Source organism: Leucopleurus acutus (genome assembly GCF_964270905.1).
Source record: "Leucopleurus acutus genome assembly, chromosome: 1".
NCBI classification, from domain to species: domain Eukaryota; kingdom Metazoa; phylum Chordata; class Mammalia; order Artiodactyla; family Delphinidae; genus Leucopleurus; species Leucopleurus acutus.
In genome coordinates, this window is record NC_139142.1 from 166805030 (window position 1) to 166822010 (window position 16981).

Sequence of the window (16981 nt, forward strand, 5' to 3'; positions counted from 1 at the left end):
CTATTTACGCATCTTCCATTAATTTAAAAAAATTGTGGTAAAACATACATACATAAAATTTATCCCTTTTAAGTGTATGGTTCTGTGGCATTCAGTACATTTGTACAAACTCTCTTAGTTAACTTCTGTGTCAGCAAGTTGCCAGGGGCCCACAGCTGCCAAAGGTGCGAGGCTGGTGGGCCCCTCTCAATGCGGGCACGCTGCTGCTTCTACCCGTGGATTTGTGTGTTTACTGAGAGTCAGCTGTGTTATTCTCTAATGTATTTATGGCGGTTTTATTTGTTATTGCAATTATGTAATATAATTACTTTAAATGATATATGAGTACCAAAAGGGAGCTGTTGTTTTGTGAAAATTCAGTTGACTTTCAACTTATGTATAACAAGTGAAATTTCTCAAGAGTTCTCTGATGAAGCAGTAAGACTTCCCTTTTGGGAAAACCTTCAGGATGCCCTCCAAGCCAAGAACTGAAAGAACATTACTTACCTGCCACCTCTGACATCACAGGATCGAGGGCGCCCTGACAGGGGCTGGATCTGGGGAGAGACACAGAAAGCTGGGCTTACTCACTGTCAAGCCAAATTCAAGTTTTTAAAAAGCGTCTTTGCAGGTACCTTGGGACTCTAGTCAGTGCAAATGAGAGTCAGCACATATAAACAGCATCCCCACAAGGCAGTCATTTAAGCTTTTTTTTTTTTTTTTCCAGTACGCGGGCCTCTCACTGTTGTGGCCTCTCCCGTTGCGGAGCACAGGCTCCAGACGCGCAGGCTCAGTGGCCATGGCTCACGGGCCCAGCCGCTCCGCGGCATGTGGGCTCTTCCCAGACCGGGGCACGAACCCGCGTCCCCTGCATTGGCAGGCAGACCCTCAACCACTGTGCCACCAGGGAAGCCCGCCATTTAAGCTTTGACTAGACTTTTCCAGGCATAACGGAGGCATAATATTAACAAATTTTCTTAATTTGATGCTTTCTTAATTTATCTTCTAGATGAATATTATTTTCTTATAAAAGGCCAATGTTTTTCATACAGAGCTTTTAAATAAACATTCATTTTCCAGTTGGCCTTAGAGGAAAAGAAGAAAAGAGAAAAATAAAACAGGATGAAGAAAGAGGAAATTAATGTCAGAAGAAAAAAAATATTTCAACTAGAATCTAAATTCCAGGATGGGGGCGATTTTCATTTTGTTTATTGCTGTATCCCTGCACCCAGGATGCCGGCAACAGGTGCTATACATATATATATATATATATATATATATATATATATATATAAAATGAATGAACCTATTGACTCAACTCTTCACCCAGAAATGATTTATGGAGAACTGCAAATCCATAAGAACTAAGAGAGATGAGGGGAATTCCCTGGCGGTCCAGTGGTCAGGACTCGGCGCTTTCACTACCATGGTCCTGGGTTCAACCCCTGGCCAGGGAATTAAGATCCTGCAAGCCGTGTGGTGTGGCAAAACAAGAACTAAAAGAGGAGACGAACACCTCTTCCCAGAGAGAGCACATCTTCCCTGGTACTTGGGGAAGAGTGGATGCCACTGCCCCCTTTGTGGGGAAGATACAGTTGTCCTCCGATAAAAGCCTCCAAAACCACCTGGGCCTCCATAGCCAAAGACAGTGGGCTGCTTCTCCTATGTTTAAGTATGTGAATTTTAAGTCTCTTTTATTCCCCCAAAGACTAAACATCAAAACATCTTGCTTTTACAAAAGACCATTCAAGCCCACCCTAATGCTAATGATGACTTTGGTAGACTTGGCAGAAGAAATTGGAACTGACTAAAGGAAGCCTGAACAGGTGGCAATGGTCAAGCACGAGACAATACAAGCAACTGCAACAGCACATCTCAGGGCCAGGGCAGACACACTGTTTTCTTTCAAAGGCAACAGCTTCTCTATGGGAAGAAAGGCCAACTCAGGTACTGCTGGGACCTCCCTCCCTTCCACAGCAGGTGAGTTTACAGAGAGGGCCATGGTGGAGACAGGGACAAGTACTCGAAGGCTCTTAGAAACCATTTAACAGAGCACTTCCTTTCTGACTTCTGGAGGACTCGGGTCAAATGGCCTTGATTAAAGAAAGTAGTATCTGGTAAACCAGCAATTCTGGACAGAAGCTGGTGACTGGAAGGCAGTGTTGGCTACAAAACAGAAAAATCTGCCTGTGACTTGTAACCAGGTTTCAGTGCTTCTTGTAATACAAATGAGATGTGAAGGACCAACAGGTTTTTCTGAATGAGTAAATTCAGAAAATTAGGAAGGCAAGAGATGGCTGTACTAATTCATCAACAATGATAATTTTTATTTGAACCATCATTCCCTAGTACATTCTTCCTATCTCTGTCCCCAGACATCCGCTCTGCCTTTTTCCCCAATTCCTCTTGTTTTCTCCTCAGCAGAATTTGACGATGACCTCTGAAGTACAAATATTCAGTGACAACAAACATAGCTGTCCACCCACCTCCTTGGTCTCCCACAGCTGTTTTGGCAGTGGCTTGGGAATGTTTAGCAGATTCTCTTCCTTCAGTGGGCTGGGGAAAGACACAACTAAAAGGGAGAAGAAGCACATTCACTGTGTTAGAAGGAAGCCATCCCACCTTTGGCCGAACCAATTATCTTTGTAAAAATGATTGATTTAACACATATTTATTGCCTGTCTACCAGGGAAGGTGTTTTGAGCGTTACCATGGGTGTGGCATAGGTGAGTAAGACATGGATTCAGCCCTTGAGGACTTTATACTCTAGTCAGGGGAAAGGACAAAATGTGCATACCCATGTCCGGAAGGAGAAGCCGGGGGAGGCCCACAAGAGCGAAGGCTCAGTGCTGCTCAAGGGTAGACCAGGAAGAGCCCACGCTGGCCTCTGGGGCTCGGCACTGAGGCGAGCCCTTTAGAGACACAGGAAATGAACATCCCCAGAGAGGGAGGAATAAGAACAAAGGCCTAGAGAGAGAGGAAGTGGTGGACGACTACTGAGCAGAGCTGCTCTTTTCAACTGGAGTGTAGGGAAAGTAAAGGAGAAGGGTAGGAAGGTCGAGGCCAGATCAGGAAGGGCCCTCAAACTTGGCGAGGAGAGGATGGAAGAAAAGGGATGAGGAGAGACCCACAAAAATCCAGGAGAGAGGAAATGAGGAAGATAACAAAGAGAGAAGAGGAATATTACATGGAAGACATGGTGGCAGTAAAGCTACCTGGTCATAGGCTGGGAGTGGGGGATAAAGAGGAATTGAGAACCCAGAGGACTAAGGCTGGGCAGCTGAAGGGCCCTCTCCTGGCTCTTAAAGCCTGTAAAACAGCCTGGCTTTGTATCAAGGGACCAATCCAGGGCTTTCTGCCAGGTAAAACAGGAGTGCTGAGCCATGAAAAAGGGAAAACTTCTTGTTCTCAGAGAGAGACAAGAAGACAAAGGGCCAACCCTCAGGAATTAAGGGATCTGATGTTAGGAAGGGGATTCATTAGAGAGACGGGTGACGCTCAGAACTACGAGTGCTGTTAGGTTCTGGTGACCATGTAAGCTCCAGGGTGACTGTCATGACTGTCCTGTCTTAGCCCCACACAGGATGACAGACCCCAGAGAGAAGCCACTTCAAACAGACTGAAATTTCAGAGTAAATTCTGAGAATGAGGCAATGCTCTTTACAGGTGACCTACTCAGCACCATCACAACAGCAGTCATTTCTGCTCAAATATTCCAGGCTTTATCAATGAGCCCAGGTGTGTCTTAATTCTGATCGTCAAACCACTCTCTTTGCAAAAGCTTATTTTGTCAACCTTCTTGTTTTCTTCCTTTTCTTGGCTTCCTTGTTAACTTGTCTAACTGTCAACGTAAACTGCTTCAGAAATGTAAGTTCCATGATGGCAGGGCCTTTATTTTGTGCACTGGTGGGCAGTGCTTAAAATAGTACCTGGTAAACACTGGCCCTACAGCCCTCTCTCAACAAACTGGAGGACAGGAATAATAGGTTTGAGAGCCTTTATAAAGCCATACAATGACTCAAGAATTAAAAAATGTTTCTGTAATGTACTGCTAGATGATAGGAAAAGTTTCAAGGGCCGAGTGAGGTAGCTTCATGACTCAAGGCTACTTCTTGTAAGAGTTTGGTCACAGGAGTATGGCTGGAGTGTATTCCAGCACCGGAAAGGGGATTGTTTCCTTAGAGTAGTTCATTGTTTTTAGTCTCTTCATATCCAAGATTGGTTGGGAATTCTTCAGAGAAGTCATTGGGGGAATGCAAACAACCTTGAAGCCATTTCTTTATCTCTGTCCTAGTGGATTAGATATTTATTGCTGTTTCAACTTTTCATGGTTTGACTCATGGCCTAAAATGGCTTGCCCAGAAACGAGTATATAAGATGATGAAAGAGAATTGTGCCTCTGGCGCAAGATGCTCCTCATTTATCATATTCCCCACGAGTCCTGACCGCTGCAATACACAAACCTAATTTAGTTGTTCACTTCTAGATTATGAAAACTAAATTCCAGATTATAAAATTTTAGGGAAAAGAAAACAGTGCCTGGTACTGAATGAATAAATGAACTGTGTCAGACCCTCATTTGTCAATGGCTTCGAGAGTCATTTAGTAGATCTCCAACATTACCTTTTTTTAAAAAAATTTATTTTATTTATTTATTTTTGGCTGCATTGGGTCTTCGTTGCTGCACGTGGGCTTTCTCTAGCTGCGGCGAGCAGGGGCTACTCTTTGTTGCGATGCATGGGCTTCTCATTGCAGTGGCCTCTCTCATTGCGCAGCACAGGCTCTAGGCACGCAGGCTTCAGTAGTTGTGGCACGTGGGCTCAGTAGTTGTGGCTCGCGGGCTCTAGAGCGCAGGCTCAGTAGTTGTGGTGCACAGGCTTAGTTGCTCCACGGCATGTGGGATCTTCCCGGACCAGGGCTTGAACCCATGTCCCCTGCATTGGCAGGCAGATTCCCAACTACTGCGGCACCGGGGAAGCCCTCCAACGTTACTTTAATCAGCTTTATGAAACTCATTATCTTCTGCAAGATTTGCAATTTCATTCTGCAATCAGTTTGCATTTTCCTCACGTTATTTATATCTGTCAATTACTGACTCACAAAACTTTCTAAACAGGCAGAGAAAGACAGCTGAGGAAGGAAGGATATTGGAACAACTATTGGCTTAAGTGACCAATTTATTAATATTTTCACGTGATTACAACTTTTGCTTCCCTGCACAACCTTGTGACTGTGGGGCTGTGGGACTCAGATGATGAGGAGCCTTGTAATCTAACCACACATTTCCTTTTTCGTGGCCTTGATCATGGCTAGTCTTAATTTTATAGAGCATCTCAGAAAACTAAACCCATCAGCAGTTGTCAGCATTTTGGGAAGTCCTGAAAACATGAGTATTAACTAGTTCAGATGTTGAAAGAAGGTTATGAATACTAAAGTCAGTATCTCACTCAGCACAGGTAGGTGAAATCAGTTCATACCTTCCCCATGTACGTCGTTCTCACCATCACAGAAACCTAGTGGGAAAGAAAAAAAAAACACTTTTATGTGGTGCTTTCACCTTTATTTATTCATGAATTAGTAAGTCTTTCTGATTCAAAATAGAATTTCGAAAATTCCAAGGCAATTTCGGTACACTGGTGGTCAAATCAGTGTACATTAGCATTTATAATAAAATTAAAATAGATATGGCTAATTTAAGTCTCAAGTTGGTGCCTATCTACTTTTATTTAAAATTATCTCCATCTTAAAATTTTTTACTGCCTCTGTCCTGAAAGAAGAACAATTTACAAAGTCTGAGACCCTCTAACCAAATCACAAAGAAAAGAAGCATATAGATCGAAACTCTCTTCCAAATGCTTTATTGTGGGGGGAAGGGGAGGTAACTAAAAAAGTCTACATCACTGTTTCACACTCACCATGCGTGTCTAGAGAAACAAACTGGAAGTTCCATGCTGTGTACTGTTATTTCTATTTCTTACAAACAGTCATTTTAAAAAGAAACTTGGGACTTCCCTGGTGGTCCAGTGGTTAAGAATCCACCTTCCAATGTAGGGGACGCAGGTTTGATCCCTGGTCGGGGAACTAAGGTCCCACATGCCGTGGGGCAGCTAAGCCCGAGCGCCGCAGCTACTGTGCACGGGAGCCAGAACTAGAGACTGTGTGCTGCAAACTACAGGGCCCATGTGCTCTGAAGCCCACATGCCACAACGAAGATCCCGCATGCCACAACTAAGACACCCCAATGCAGCCAAAAATTAAATAAATAAATATTTTTTAAAAGAAACTTATCTGGAGTCTCAGTCAATTTAAATCGTATATATGATAGCTATTCACAAAGTTTTAAAAATTTGACTTGTAAGGAATTCTGATCCATAAAATATATTGCAGATGACAAGTAGAGTATATCCTATTGCTCTAAGCTAAAACCAAAGAATCGTGCCAAGAATGTAATACGTTAGCATTCTCTGTGGAGCAATCAAATATACCATATGAGTTTTCAGTTAAGATCAGGACAAATTTTTAAGTTTTAAGCCTTTAAATATAACTTACTTCAGGTTTAGATATGTTTCTGAATAAGCCTAACCTATAAGTTAACCTGATTAGTCTATAAAACTTAAGCCAAATGTCTAATAACCATACACTGAACATAATTAAGTTCCTGCACTGACTGCTAGGTGTGGCCAGACGATACAGTGTAGGTGAGAAGATAGAACACGGAAGCAAATTCTATAACACAGGCAGAAGATATAAAATTTTAGTGGCACCCTGGGGCTGGACAATACTGAGAATCCCCAGAAGCACTAAAATTAAAAATTAAGAACACTCATAAAGACAGCATTTCTCTCAGGCCCACAGAACAGAATCCAAGTTAGTGATTTAAAACTCTGTTTAGTGCACATAAAGACTATTTGGGTAAGCTTGCTAAAATGCAAGTTCGTGGGTCCAAACTGCACAGATTTTGGTTCAGAAGCTGTGAGAATGGGCCCGGGAATCTACATTTTAAACAATCAGCTCAGAGGACTTTACTGCAGATGGTCTCTTAGAGAGACTTGGACTAGGCTGTAGCTTAGTCATGATCTAACACGCCTACTAAAGACAGGCAGTGTGAACAGAACACTAGGAGACAGGTGCGGAGAGACGGAAGGTGTGGCTCTACGATCAGCACATCAGAAGGAGGGGGAGAAGCTTCTGATTCCTGGTTTGGTTTCCCTGGGACCCTCATATTGGGAACTTAACCACTGAGATCACTTAAAAGGTGACAATTCTATTACAGATAAAAAACTAAGTTTGACACAGCAATCTGGTATAGTATGTTGAAGCATCTCTTTATCATTAAGGCACCAATCACTCTGGGTTTAATAAATAAGGCCAGTTTTCCATTTAAGTAGTAAGTCTGACCTGTCCCTGGAACAGACTCAACTGATGGCTACCTTGTGGAACTGCCTGAGTGGGGAGCAGACACCCCACATAATATCCTCTCAGACTGGGACAGAAAGAAAGCCTCGTGGAGGAGGTGGCACCTGAGTTAGCCACTGAAGGACAATGACGGGGATGATAATAACAAGAGCCACTGTGACTGTTCTCTTATTACGTGCCAGGCACTTACATGGATGATCTCAGGTCATCCCCAGAGCAACCCCATGAGGCAGGGGCTATTATCACCCCCAAGATCACACACTAGGAAGTCTGAAGCAGAACTCCGGCCTGTGTGCCTTCAGAATGTCCAACTTGCTTCACCTGGAGGAGTTTAGACACTCAGGAATGAGGATGAAGGGGATGCCCCAGTGTAAAGACAGGAGGAGAAGGAAGAGGGGGAGGGTGCAGCAGGGGCAGAGAATGGTGTAGTCTCGCTGGAGCTCAGGATGGGAGGAAGGGGAGATGAGGCTGGACTGAAGGTGTCTGTGAGTAATCTGGCTTGATGCAGGGAATAGAAGGTTTTGGTTAGAGAAGTGACATGATTATAGCTAAGCTTTAGAGAGATTGTTCTTGCAGCAGTGTGAGATGGATTGAAAGGAGAAAGCCTAAAGGCAGGGAGACCAAGTGGAAAATCCACTGTAATAGTCCAGGCAAGAAGGAAAGAAGTAGGGTATTTATTGCCAGTGAGGACAGAAAAGAGGCGGCAGACCTGGTGAGGGGTATGGGAATGAGAGTAATTTAAAGACAACTAACTCCTGGTTTAGAGTCTAGGTAACTAGAAGGATGGTGGTGGCAATAACTGATATGTCAGCATCAAGCTAACGTATAACCAAAATATCCACGGCTGGATTTTTACTACTGGATAAAAAATATCATATGATACAACTATAAAGAAAGGGATAAAAATAAAAAGGAACGAGTTGTGACTGGATATCTAGAAACAGAGGAAACTCATATCAGTTCCACAGGGGATGGAACAGCCATGACCAAGGCTGCATCTGTGTTCCAAGAAACCTTGAAGTCTCAGAGCCACTGAGGGCTGACCCAGTGTAACGGAGACCATGTTCCCTCTCCCTACTCCCATGCCTGACGAATCTAAAATAACTCCTAGCACAGCCTTGATTTGCTGAATAGAGGCAGAGGCAGGGGGTAGATCCCTTAACCAGCGTGTGTCCTTTCAGAAGCCTCTGGCTTCAGCCTCCCCGTTCTGGGACCTCCTGTCATCCGGGTGACACTCTTGCCCCGCTTTAGATCTGGGATGCTTTTGCCATCCCCCTCTTCCTCCTATCCGTGCAGTCAAGCTTCTTTCAGGGTTACTTGCATTTTAAACGTTAAATGAAACTGAGTTATTTGTAGTGAGGTGGATGGACCTAGAGTCTGTCATACAGAGTGAAGTAAGTCAGAAAGAGAAAGACAAATACCGTATGCTAACACATATATATGGAATCTAAGAAAAAAAAAAAAGGTCATGAAGAACCTAGGAGCAAGACGGGAATAAAGACACAGACCTGTTAGAGAATGGACTTGAGGATATGGGGAGGGGGAAGGGTAAGCTGGGACAAAGTGAGGGAGTGGCATGGACATATATACACTACCAAACGTAAAATAGATAGCTAGTGGGAAGCAGCCGCATAGCACAAGGAGATCAGCTCAGTACTTTGTGACCACCTAGAGGGGTGGGATAGGGAGGGTGGGAGGGAGGGAGATGCAAGAGGGAAGAGATATGGTAACATATGTATATGTATAACTGATTCACTTTGTTATAAAGCAGAAACTAACACACCATTGTAAAGCAATTCTACTCCAATAAAGATGTTTAAAAAAAAAAAAAAAGTTAACTGCGCTGGTCAAAGGTGTTGCCTCTGGCAAGGTCACTGAGGTGGGAGGCAGGCCTCTTTTCCTGGGGAGGAGCTCAGGGCTGTAGTTCTCAAAGCTGGTGACACTCAGCATCTACCGCTCTGGGTGCAAAGACGACAACCCTCATGCCCTCTTCTGCCCGTAGCTCTAGACTGCCCCCTGAAAGGACAGGGACCACCGCAGCCCCCTCCTCCACTCGCTGGTGAGGAGTGGAGGGGAGATAGGGACAGTCCCTAGGCTATGGGACAGGGAAACGGGGCAAGTGCCACAGAGTGCCCTCATGCTTACCCACTGGGGGTGTGTGTGTGGGGGGGGGGGGTGCCTGTGAAACGATAATTAAACTGCACATGCTGCCAGGGAAATGATCAATATTTCTCTTTATAAATTCTGGATAATTAAACAAGAAGAGAGAAATTATAAAAATCTTGTTTGGATGTATAAAAGTTTATTTCTAGAATTTACATCAACTGCTTACCATGGATGCCTAATTGCCGTGCAACCCAATAACCATTATGAAAATTACTAACTACGTATCAGTCTAATGGCTTTGTTTTCTTGGGACACAAACCTCTGCTCATGAATGTATCATAGTTTATTGTTTATGTAGTTAAGCTGTGAGCAGATGCTCCCTTATCATCTGCTCATTATAAAAAGCAAATAAATAATGGGAACATTAACTGAGGTTACATCATTATGCTCAGGAAAGATTCCCAGGGAAAGAGCAGTTATTGCTTCTGCTATGGAGCCTAATTCTGGGCTTCAATTATATTTTCCCATCACTTTTTAAATCTTTACTTTATTTGGTTGGTCCTATAATAAGAAATACCTTTTGGAAAGCTAGTCGATATTTTTAAAGTCCAAAAGGAAAGAAAATGAAAAACTTTAATGAATGACAGGGGGAAAAGTACATGAAACTATTTAAAATAGCTTCCACCAACAAATATAATTCTCCAGAAATAATTCCTATCCCTGGAGACTTGAATAATATTTTAAACACACTGGCTTTCCCATGTAAACACATCCATATTTGGATGTGTTTCTGAGTTCTGCTATACTTGCAAGGCAACTTTGCAGAAGGAGGCACACAGTTCAGACATTCAAGCTGGAGGTCGGCCCACCTTCCACGGTTGAGAGATATTGGGGCCCAACGGTTTCTAACTGCTGATGTGAAAAGGAGTGACCCAGGAATTCTGCTCCAGGATTTCTTTCTTTCTGCTTTTTGTATTGCTCTGTCTACTAGGATCAACACTGACATTCTTCTGCTTTTCTTATTCATCCTCACTCACACCTTCTGACATTTCTCACCTCTTCCCTCAGAGGCTACATCACTCTTGGCATAAATATTTCACTCAATTAATCACTTTCTTTATAGTTTTGTGGGGTTTTTTTCTCTCTGCATGCAGGCCTCAAGATCTTGTTACCTTGTTCTCTGTAGGCCTTTGGCCCTTTCTAGAGAAGCGGAAACTTTAAACAGAGGGTGACACGAATGAAGGAATGTCAGGAGCAGAAATGCAGCTCTTTTTGGGGGGTTCCAGGTTAAAGCCTATCAGTCTGGTTCCCTCCCAATCCGGGGAGACTAATCGCTTGCTGCACCTTGTTTAGGCTTATACATGCCTATAGTCTACCTATAACCCTACCTATCTGGAAGCTAAACTACTCCATCTTCCCGTATATCCTACCTCTCTAAGTGGTAAGCAGTGGACCCATATCCAATTCCAACATAACTGCCAGCTTTACTCTCATATCCCCATGTGTGGAAACAGCTAGACGGTCCTAACCAATTCTATAAGAGCTCATACTTGACAAACTGTTCGGAAAATGCAGCATCTCTGAATTTCACCAGGGGAACAAATGCAGCATTATTACAACAATATAGGGATTATTAAATCCCATCCCTACTATATGCAAGGACTTAAGACCTGGAATATTCTCCTCAGAAGGAAAAGAGACTATTTAGGGTTTAAACTACCTAAAAAGTAAAGAAAACTAGAAAAGCTAGCATTATCTTGGCCAAAGATTTATTTAATCCCATTTCAAGACCAAACACACAGCCCTATTTATGGACAAGAGTCAGTGTGCATAAGGAATGGATAGTTCAGGACCATTGTTCCTACTAGATTATAAACTCCAGAAAGGCAGGCTTGGTCTTTGTCTTAGTGAACCAGACTTGGTTCACATGCAGGTTAGATTCAGCAACTAGAGTGTGCTCTGTACACATAAGCCACTGAGTAATTTCTCCACACTCTCCGTCACTGAGGACTCCTCTGTGCCAGGCACTGTGCGGAAGGTAAGACCATAAGATGCTGACTGTAAGAAACCTCCTGGGAGCAGAAGGAGAGAAGCACATCCACGAGAAAGGCAGTCAAGTGACACAGGTGCCGAGATGGCCATCTATAGGTAGGAGCTTTGGGATGTTAGAAGGGCATGGGGAGCTCTGGGCTGGCAAAGGGAGGAAGGTCAAGGATGGCTCCACAGACGTGGGGACAAAGCTGAGGGCCCTGGTCAGGTGAGCCAGGAGTAAGTTAAGAGAGGAAGAGATGGGAAGAGGATGGAACAGTAATAGAAACCGAAGTAGTTCACCCACTTGTGGGGAGGGGCTGGTGAGTGAGGAGAGAAGGGAGAGAGGTGGGCAAGGGCCAGATCCTGGAGTCTGCGTCATTCCAAACAGAGATTTGGACTCTCTCTGGGAGGTGAGGGGGTGGCACTGAGATTTTAAGCAGGAGAGGAATATGATCAGATGTGGGTTCATTCTGGAAGCAGACAGCATGAATCTTTTCCCCACTCCTGGTCCCCGCTGGCCTCTCTCCACCCCTTTACTCACTCTGGCCCCAGGGAGGTGGAATGATGACCTGCAGCAAAGAGGGGAACAAGTGAGCGGGGGGGGGGGGGGGGGGGGTGGGGGGGGGTGGGGTGGGGGGTGTGCCGGCTCCACTCTGGCTCGCGCTCCTCCTGGCCAGGGGCGCGCCTTCCCTCGGAGAGCAGCCTCCCTGCCGGCCCTGCCCTGCAGTCTGACCTCAGTGCTCCTGCGGGGGCAGGGGCAGGGGGCGCCCTGGGCCAGTGCTGCTGGCCACTGGGGAAGTCAGTCTCCCTCTGGGGTTCAGTCTTAACAGCCACAGACCCACAGAGAGAAGTCACTTCCTCTTGTCAGGAAGAAAGGTGGTATTTACCTCCACCCATCACTTCTACTTTTATTTTTCAGTTTGTCCAGATTCTGGATGGGAAAAAAGGACTTTCAGAGAACCCAACATAAAACTGGATTGGGAGGACATAAGACTGGAAATAAGGAGACCAGTTAGCAAGTTGTTATGAGTCCCTATAAAAATGATGAGGGCCTGAAAATGGAATAGTGTGGAGCAGAGGAAGCTGGAGGGTCAAGAGATGCCAAGAAGAGAGAATTTGCAGAGGAAGAGGCAGGAGAGAAGCTCCATTCTTATTTCATCGTGAGCACACACACATCTCCCCTGCCAGGAGTTTTTCCCTGAGGACCACGAATTGGGGAAATGCACTTGCGGTTTAAGCTTTTCTCTCTCCCGGTTCCCATAGGACAGAATGAGAAGGCACAGATGCTGTTAGCATCGGGCCTGCATGTCTTACCCATGTATGAGGCAGGCCAGGCCGACTGGCCCCCTCCTCCATAGGGGTCCTGGGGCTTGGTGCTCAGAGCACTCGTGTGAAGAGCAGAGTCAGAATTGGTCCTAATGGGGGGAGGAGAGAGTCTGGCTGAAAATCCATTTTTCCTTAGTGAAAATGCAATGTTCTTTGCTGAAAATTACCAACAGGAAAGAAGGCAAGAATAACAGATTTGCAATCATCCATAAAATGAGGGGTCTGGACCTACCTGAAGTCCCTTAGATCAGTAACAGCCTCTGAGGATGGCCCATACCCAAAAGACTGTAATTTGTACTTGTATGATCTTTTCCTTTGAAGCTAATGGCATAATGATCTGGTTCAACAAGGCAGACCCTGGATTCACGGCTTCCTCTAAGAAACTTCCCAGTTTTCCTCGCAACTCAGAAGATCGCTGTGATCAGTATATTCTCTGTGGCTGCACTAGCTTTTCCCCATCTGAGAATAACTCCTCCTATACGAAGGATCACTGACTCTCAGTGACTCTCAAACCCTTCCAGGGAGAATGCAAGATCAAGACAACTTTCAAAATAACCCTAATGTGTCCTTTGCCCTTTCACTCTCGCTCTCTCATGAGCACAGTAGTTTTCCAGCAGCCTTGTGACCTGTGATGTCACCGCAGGCTGAATGCACAAGCAGAGAATCGAGCTATCTTCAAGAGATTTGTAAAAGGTACAACAATGCCACTCTTCTCAGTAAATTTTTTTTGTTTCAGAAAATATAACTGTGCTTCTTAAAAAAAGATATTTATCGACATGTAATGAGTTTATTATTGTTATTTTATTTCTAAATGCATTTAATAAGTATCTTCTATAAATCTCTCAATTTAATTTCCAATATCAATAGCGAAATACAAACAAATATACTCACACAAACAAACACTGAGGGCCTCAATGGCTTTTATGATTGCAAAGGAGTCTTAAGACAAACATTTTGGGAAACGCTGAACTATAGCAAATTTCTGGAATTCTCCCAGACAGCTCCAATTTATATTTAGCTTCGACTCTAAGAGATATTAGTTACTTATCTCATCCAAGGGTCAAACTGTCTGCCATAAAAAGAACTTGTGAGAGACCTGAAATTAATCTAAAATGCTTCTTTGTGGGCTGTTCCAGGTGATGGCCTCCTGTGGCCACCAAGCCATGTGGCTTGACTGTGCACCATGGCTGTGCTGTGTTCAGACAAAGGGAGAGGCGGTTCAGAACCTACATGAAAAACAGGAAGAGTGTGGACTCTGGGATCAGAGAGCCCTGGGTTCAGATTCTAGCTCCTTTACAGATTCAAAAAGACTCAGGAGAATGTCAATCAAATGCAGAGAGACAACTGGGAAAATCTGAGTACAGACTGGGTATTAAATAATGTTAGAAATTACTGTTAATTTTGTTAAGTGTAATAATGGCATTGTGGTTATGTTTTTTTAAAAAAGGTTCCTATCAGGCTTATACTGTTAGATATATTTACAGGTGAAATACTTTATCTGGCCGGTGCTGGGATGGGGGTGTGGGGGACGGCGGGGTAGAAATAGAAGCTGAAGGATGGGCACACGGAATTCTTATAACTATTTTCCTTTCCAACTCTTTTTTGTATGTTAAAATTTTGCACTAATTTTTTAAATCCCAGTTCCATCACATATTAGCTAAGTGGCCTTGGAAAAGTCGTTTATAACCTCTTAGAACAGAAAATACTACTCATTCTTGTAGAATGTTATCAGGATCAAAAAAAAATGACCTGTGTAGAACACTTACCACTGGGGTCCAGCTCAAAGTGATCATTTAATAGCTAATGTATATTGAATACTTACGATTCCCAAGTTCCTTATGTATCTTATTTAATCCTCACAACCACCCCTTGATATTGGCACTGTTATCTCCCTTTTCCAGATGAGTAAACTGAGGCATAGGGAAGCTACATAACTTGCTCAAGGTCACAGATTAAGAGAGGCAGACCCTGTTATCCACTCAGACCTCATGTTCTCACACTGCTGCAGTGTCCTGAGCAGACGTTCACGACCTGGTGGGAGATTTGGGTTCCTTTTTTCTTTTTTTTAAACACTTCATATAAACACAACTGATATAAACGTACTCTGGCAAATGGATGATATATTAGAAAACATCAGGACAATCAAGGCCACTGGCTTAAAGTTTATTTCTACTAGAAAACAAGCCATGTACCTGTTAAGTGCAGATGTTAGCCTGAACCCAGGGTGCTTCTCTTCCTTCCAAGGAGGCTGCTGCCTTTAAAAACCAGAATAACATAAAAAGAAAAAGAAGTTCAATCCACGGGGAGCAAAGGAGAACCTCCGGCCTGGGTTTGAGAACTGGCTCCTCTATTAACCCAGCTGCAAGGCTGACCTCTCCAGTTCCTGTGATTTCTGATTTCCATGATTAAAACTATCACAAATCCATGGGAACAGCGGGAGCAAATGAGATAGCTGGGCACATAACAAGGTTTTTTTGGTTTTTTTTTTTTTGGTTTTTTTTAAAAGGTCAAACAAGCACCTTTGAATGCCTTTTGAAATGTTTCAAATCTATGACCAGTTCCTCTCTGGGGATGTGAGGTCTTACTCCAGATGTGTGAAAAACTACCCCTTGTCACATACCCCGAGTGCGTGGAGTGTGTGCATGCGGGTGCCTGGCCGGACTGGAAGCAGAAATGCTGCAACCCCACACAGACTCCCATGAAGAGGAATATAACTGTTGCAGTAGCCCAGTTTATGAAACTATGAATCTGATTAATCCTCCCGCTCTGGAAAGCCTAAGACAATTTTTCTTGAATACAAATTTTTAGAATCTCAATTTGGAGGTATCCTTTCATGATTTAAAATAAAATATTGTGCTTATCCTACAACCGTGGATCCCAAGATTCTTAAGCGCTGCTGAAAACCTACTTGAGGTAGGGGCCAGCTGTCACTCATCTTCATATCGACCTTTTCCAGGTCCTGACTACATTAGCCACAGGAAGTGCTGCCAGTGTTTGCCCCGAGAATGGATGGAGAATAGATCTCAACCGAGAGAGCTAAATTTTCTCAATACGTACATTTCAAATGCCTCTTAAATCTGACTAGGTGATCTGAAAATGATACCATGCATCCACCGGATGTAACAATCTTTTCAGTTAATTTTATATTCTGTCACCCTCAGTATTCAAAAACACGCAACTTTTTGGTATATATTCTCTATATACAAAAATACTCAGAGAGACCCTTGGTCAAATCCACTATGCAAATTAGTTTCAGGAGCTTACTAAAGTCTTATGTTTCTTTCAGTAGCTTACCAAGACACATTATATATTCAAATATAAGAATAAAAAATCAGAGTAGTATGTTGGTAATTGTATTCCAAATGTGTTTCTATTTGGTCTTTAAAATGAAGATCTAGATTGATTTAAATAACTTAATTTTAGACTTTCATATAAGTCTATGATTATACATGGAAAGACTTAAGTTTTATAAGAGAAAACAAGAGCCTGTGCTTTAGATTAGAAATTTCTAAAACAACATTCAAGGTGGATACAATAAAGCGAAACCATCCAAAAATAGCACATGCCCCTCCTATCTTTGAAAATAAGGCTTGCTTACCTTGGCCAACTCTCATCCAGGGGCTGCGAGGCGTAATTAGCTCCAAATGTACTACCATCAAAGTAGAATTTTCAATAAAGGAAAAATATAATGAATGGAAAGTTGAAGCAGAACTAAGAGGCTGGAATCGTGGGGAGTTCAACAACTTTTTTGGTTCTTATCTTTATCTCTACACCCGACATCTCTTCCTCCATGCTTTGTCTTATCAACTTCCTCTGGAAAAATCTATTCTATCTTCTAACCAGTGCCATCTCTGCATGATTCACATGGGGTGTTTCTTTTTTTTTTTCTGCCTGCCCAACATCTTTTACTTTCAAGAACTGCTTCCACCCCGATCTGAAACCTGGTAAGGCTGTCATTCTGTGTGGGCCTGCCTGCCCCACAAAATGTACACAGACCCAATATTTCCAGTCAAGGTAACTTATCCCCCTGCGACTGGTTCAGGGATGGGCTCATGATACAAACAAGGGGGAAAAGGAGTGCCCCCAGCTGACGTGGTGAGCCCGAGGACCACATGGACCTGGG

The 16981-nt window shown here is 43.5% G+C and overlaps 1 protein-coding gene across 1 annotated transcript in view; it reads right to left on the minus strand.

The window, feature by feature from the left end:
- The window catches only part of CRTC3 (CREB regulated transcription coactivator 3), a 99850-nt gene that overhangs the window by 15663 nt on the left and 67206 nt on the right, over window positions 1–16981 (minus strand). Inside the window, exons 4-9 of the mRNA XM_082839621.1 lie at window positions 16457–16518; window positions 15051–15113; window positions 12847–12947; window positions 5457–5492; window positions 2466–2551; window positions 487–536 (exon numbers count right to left, since the gene is read on the minus strand). Of these exons, the coding sequence (XP_082695747.1) occupies window positions 487–536; window positions 2466–2551; window positions 5457–5492; window positions 12847–12947; window positions 15051–15113; window positions 16457–16518 (398 nt within the window). The remainder of the gene's footprint in view (window positions 1–486; window positions 537–2465; window positions 2552–5456; window positions 5493–12846; window positions 12948–15050; window positions 15114–16456; window positions 16519–16981) is intronic.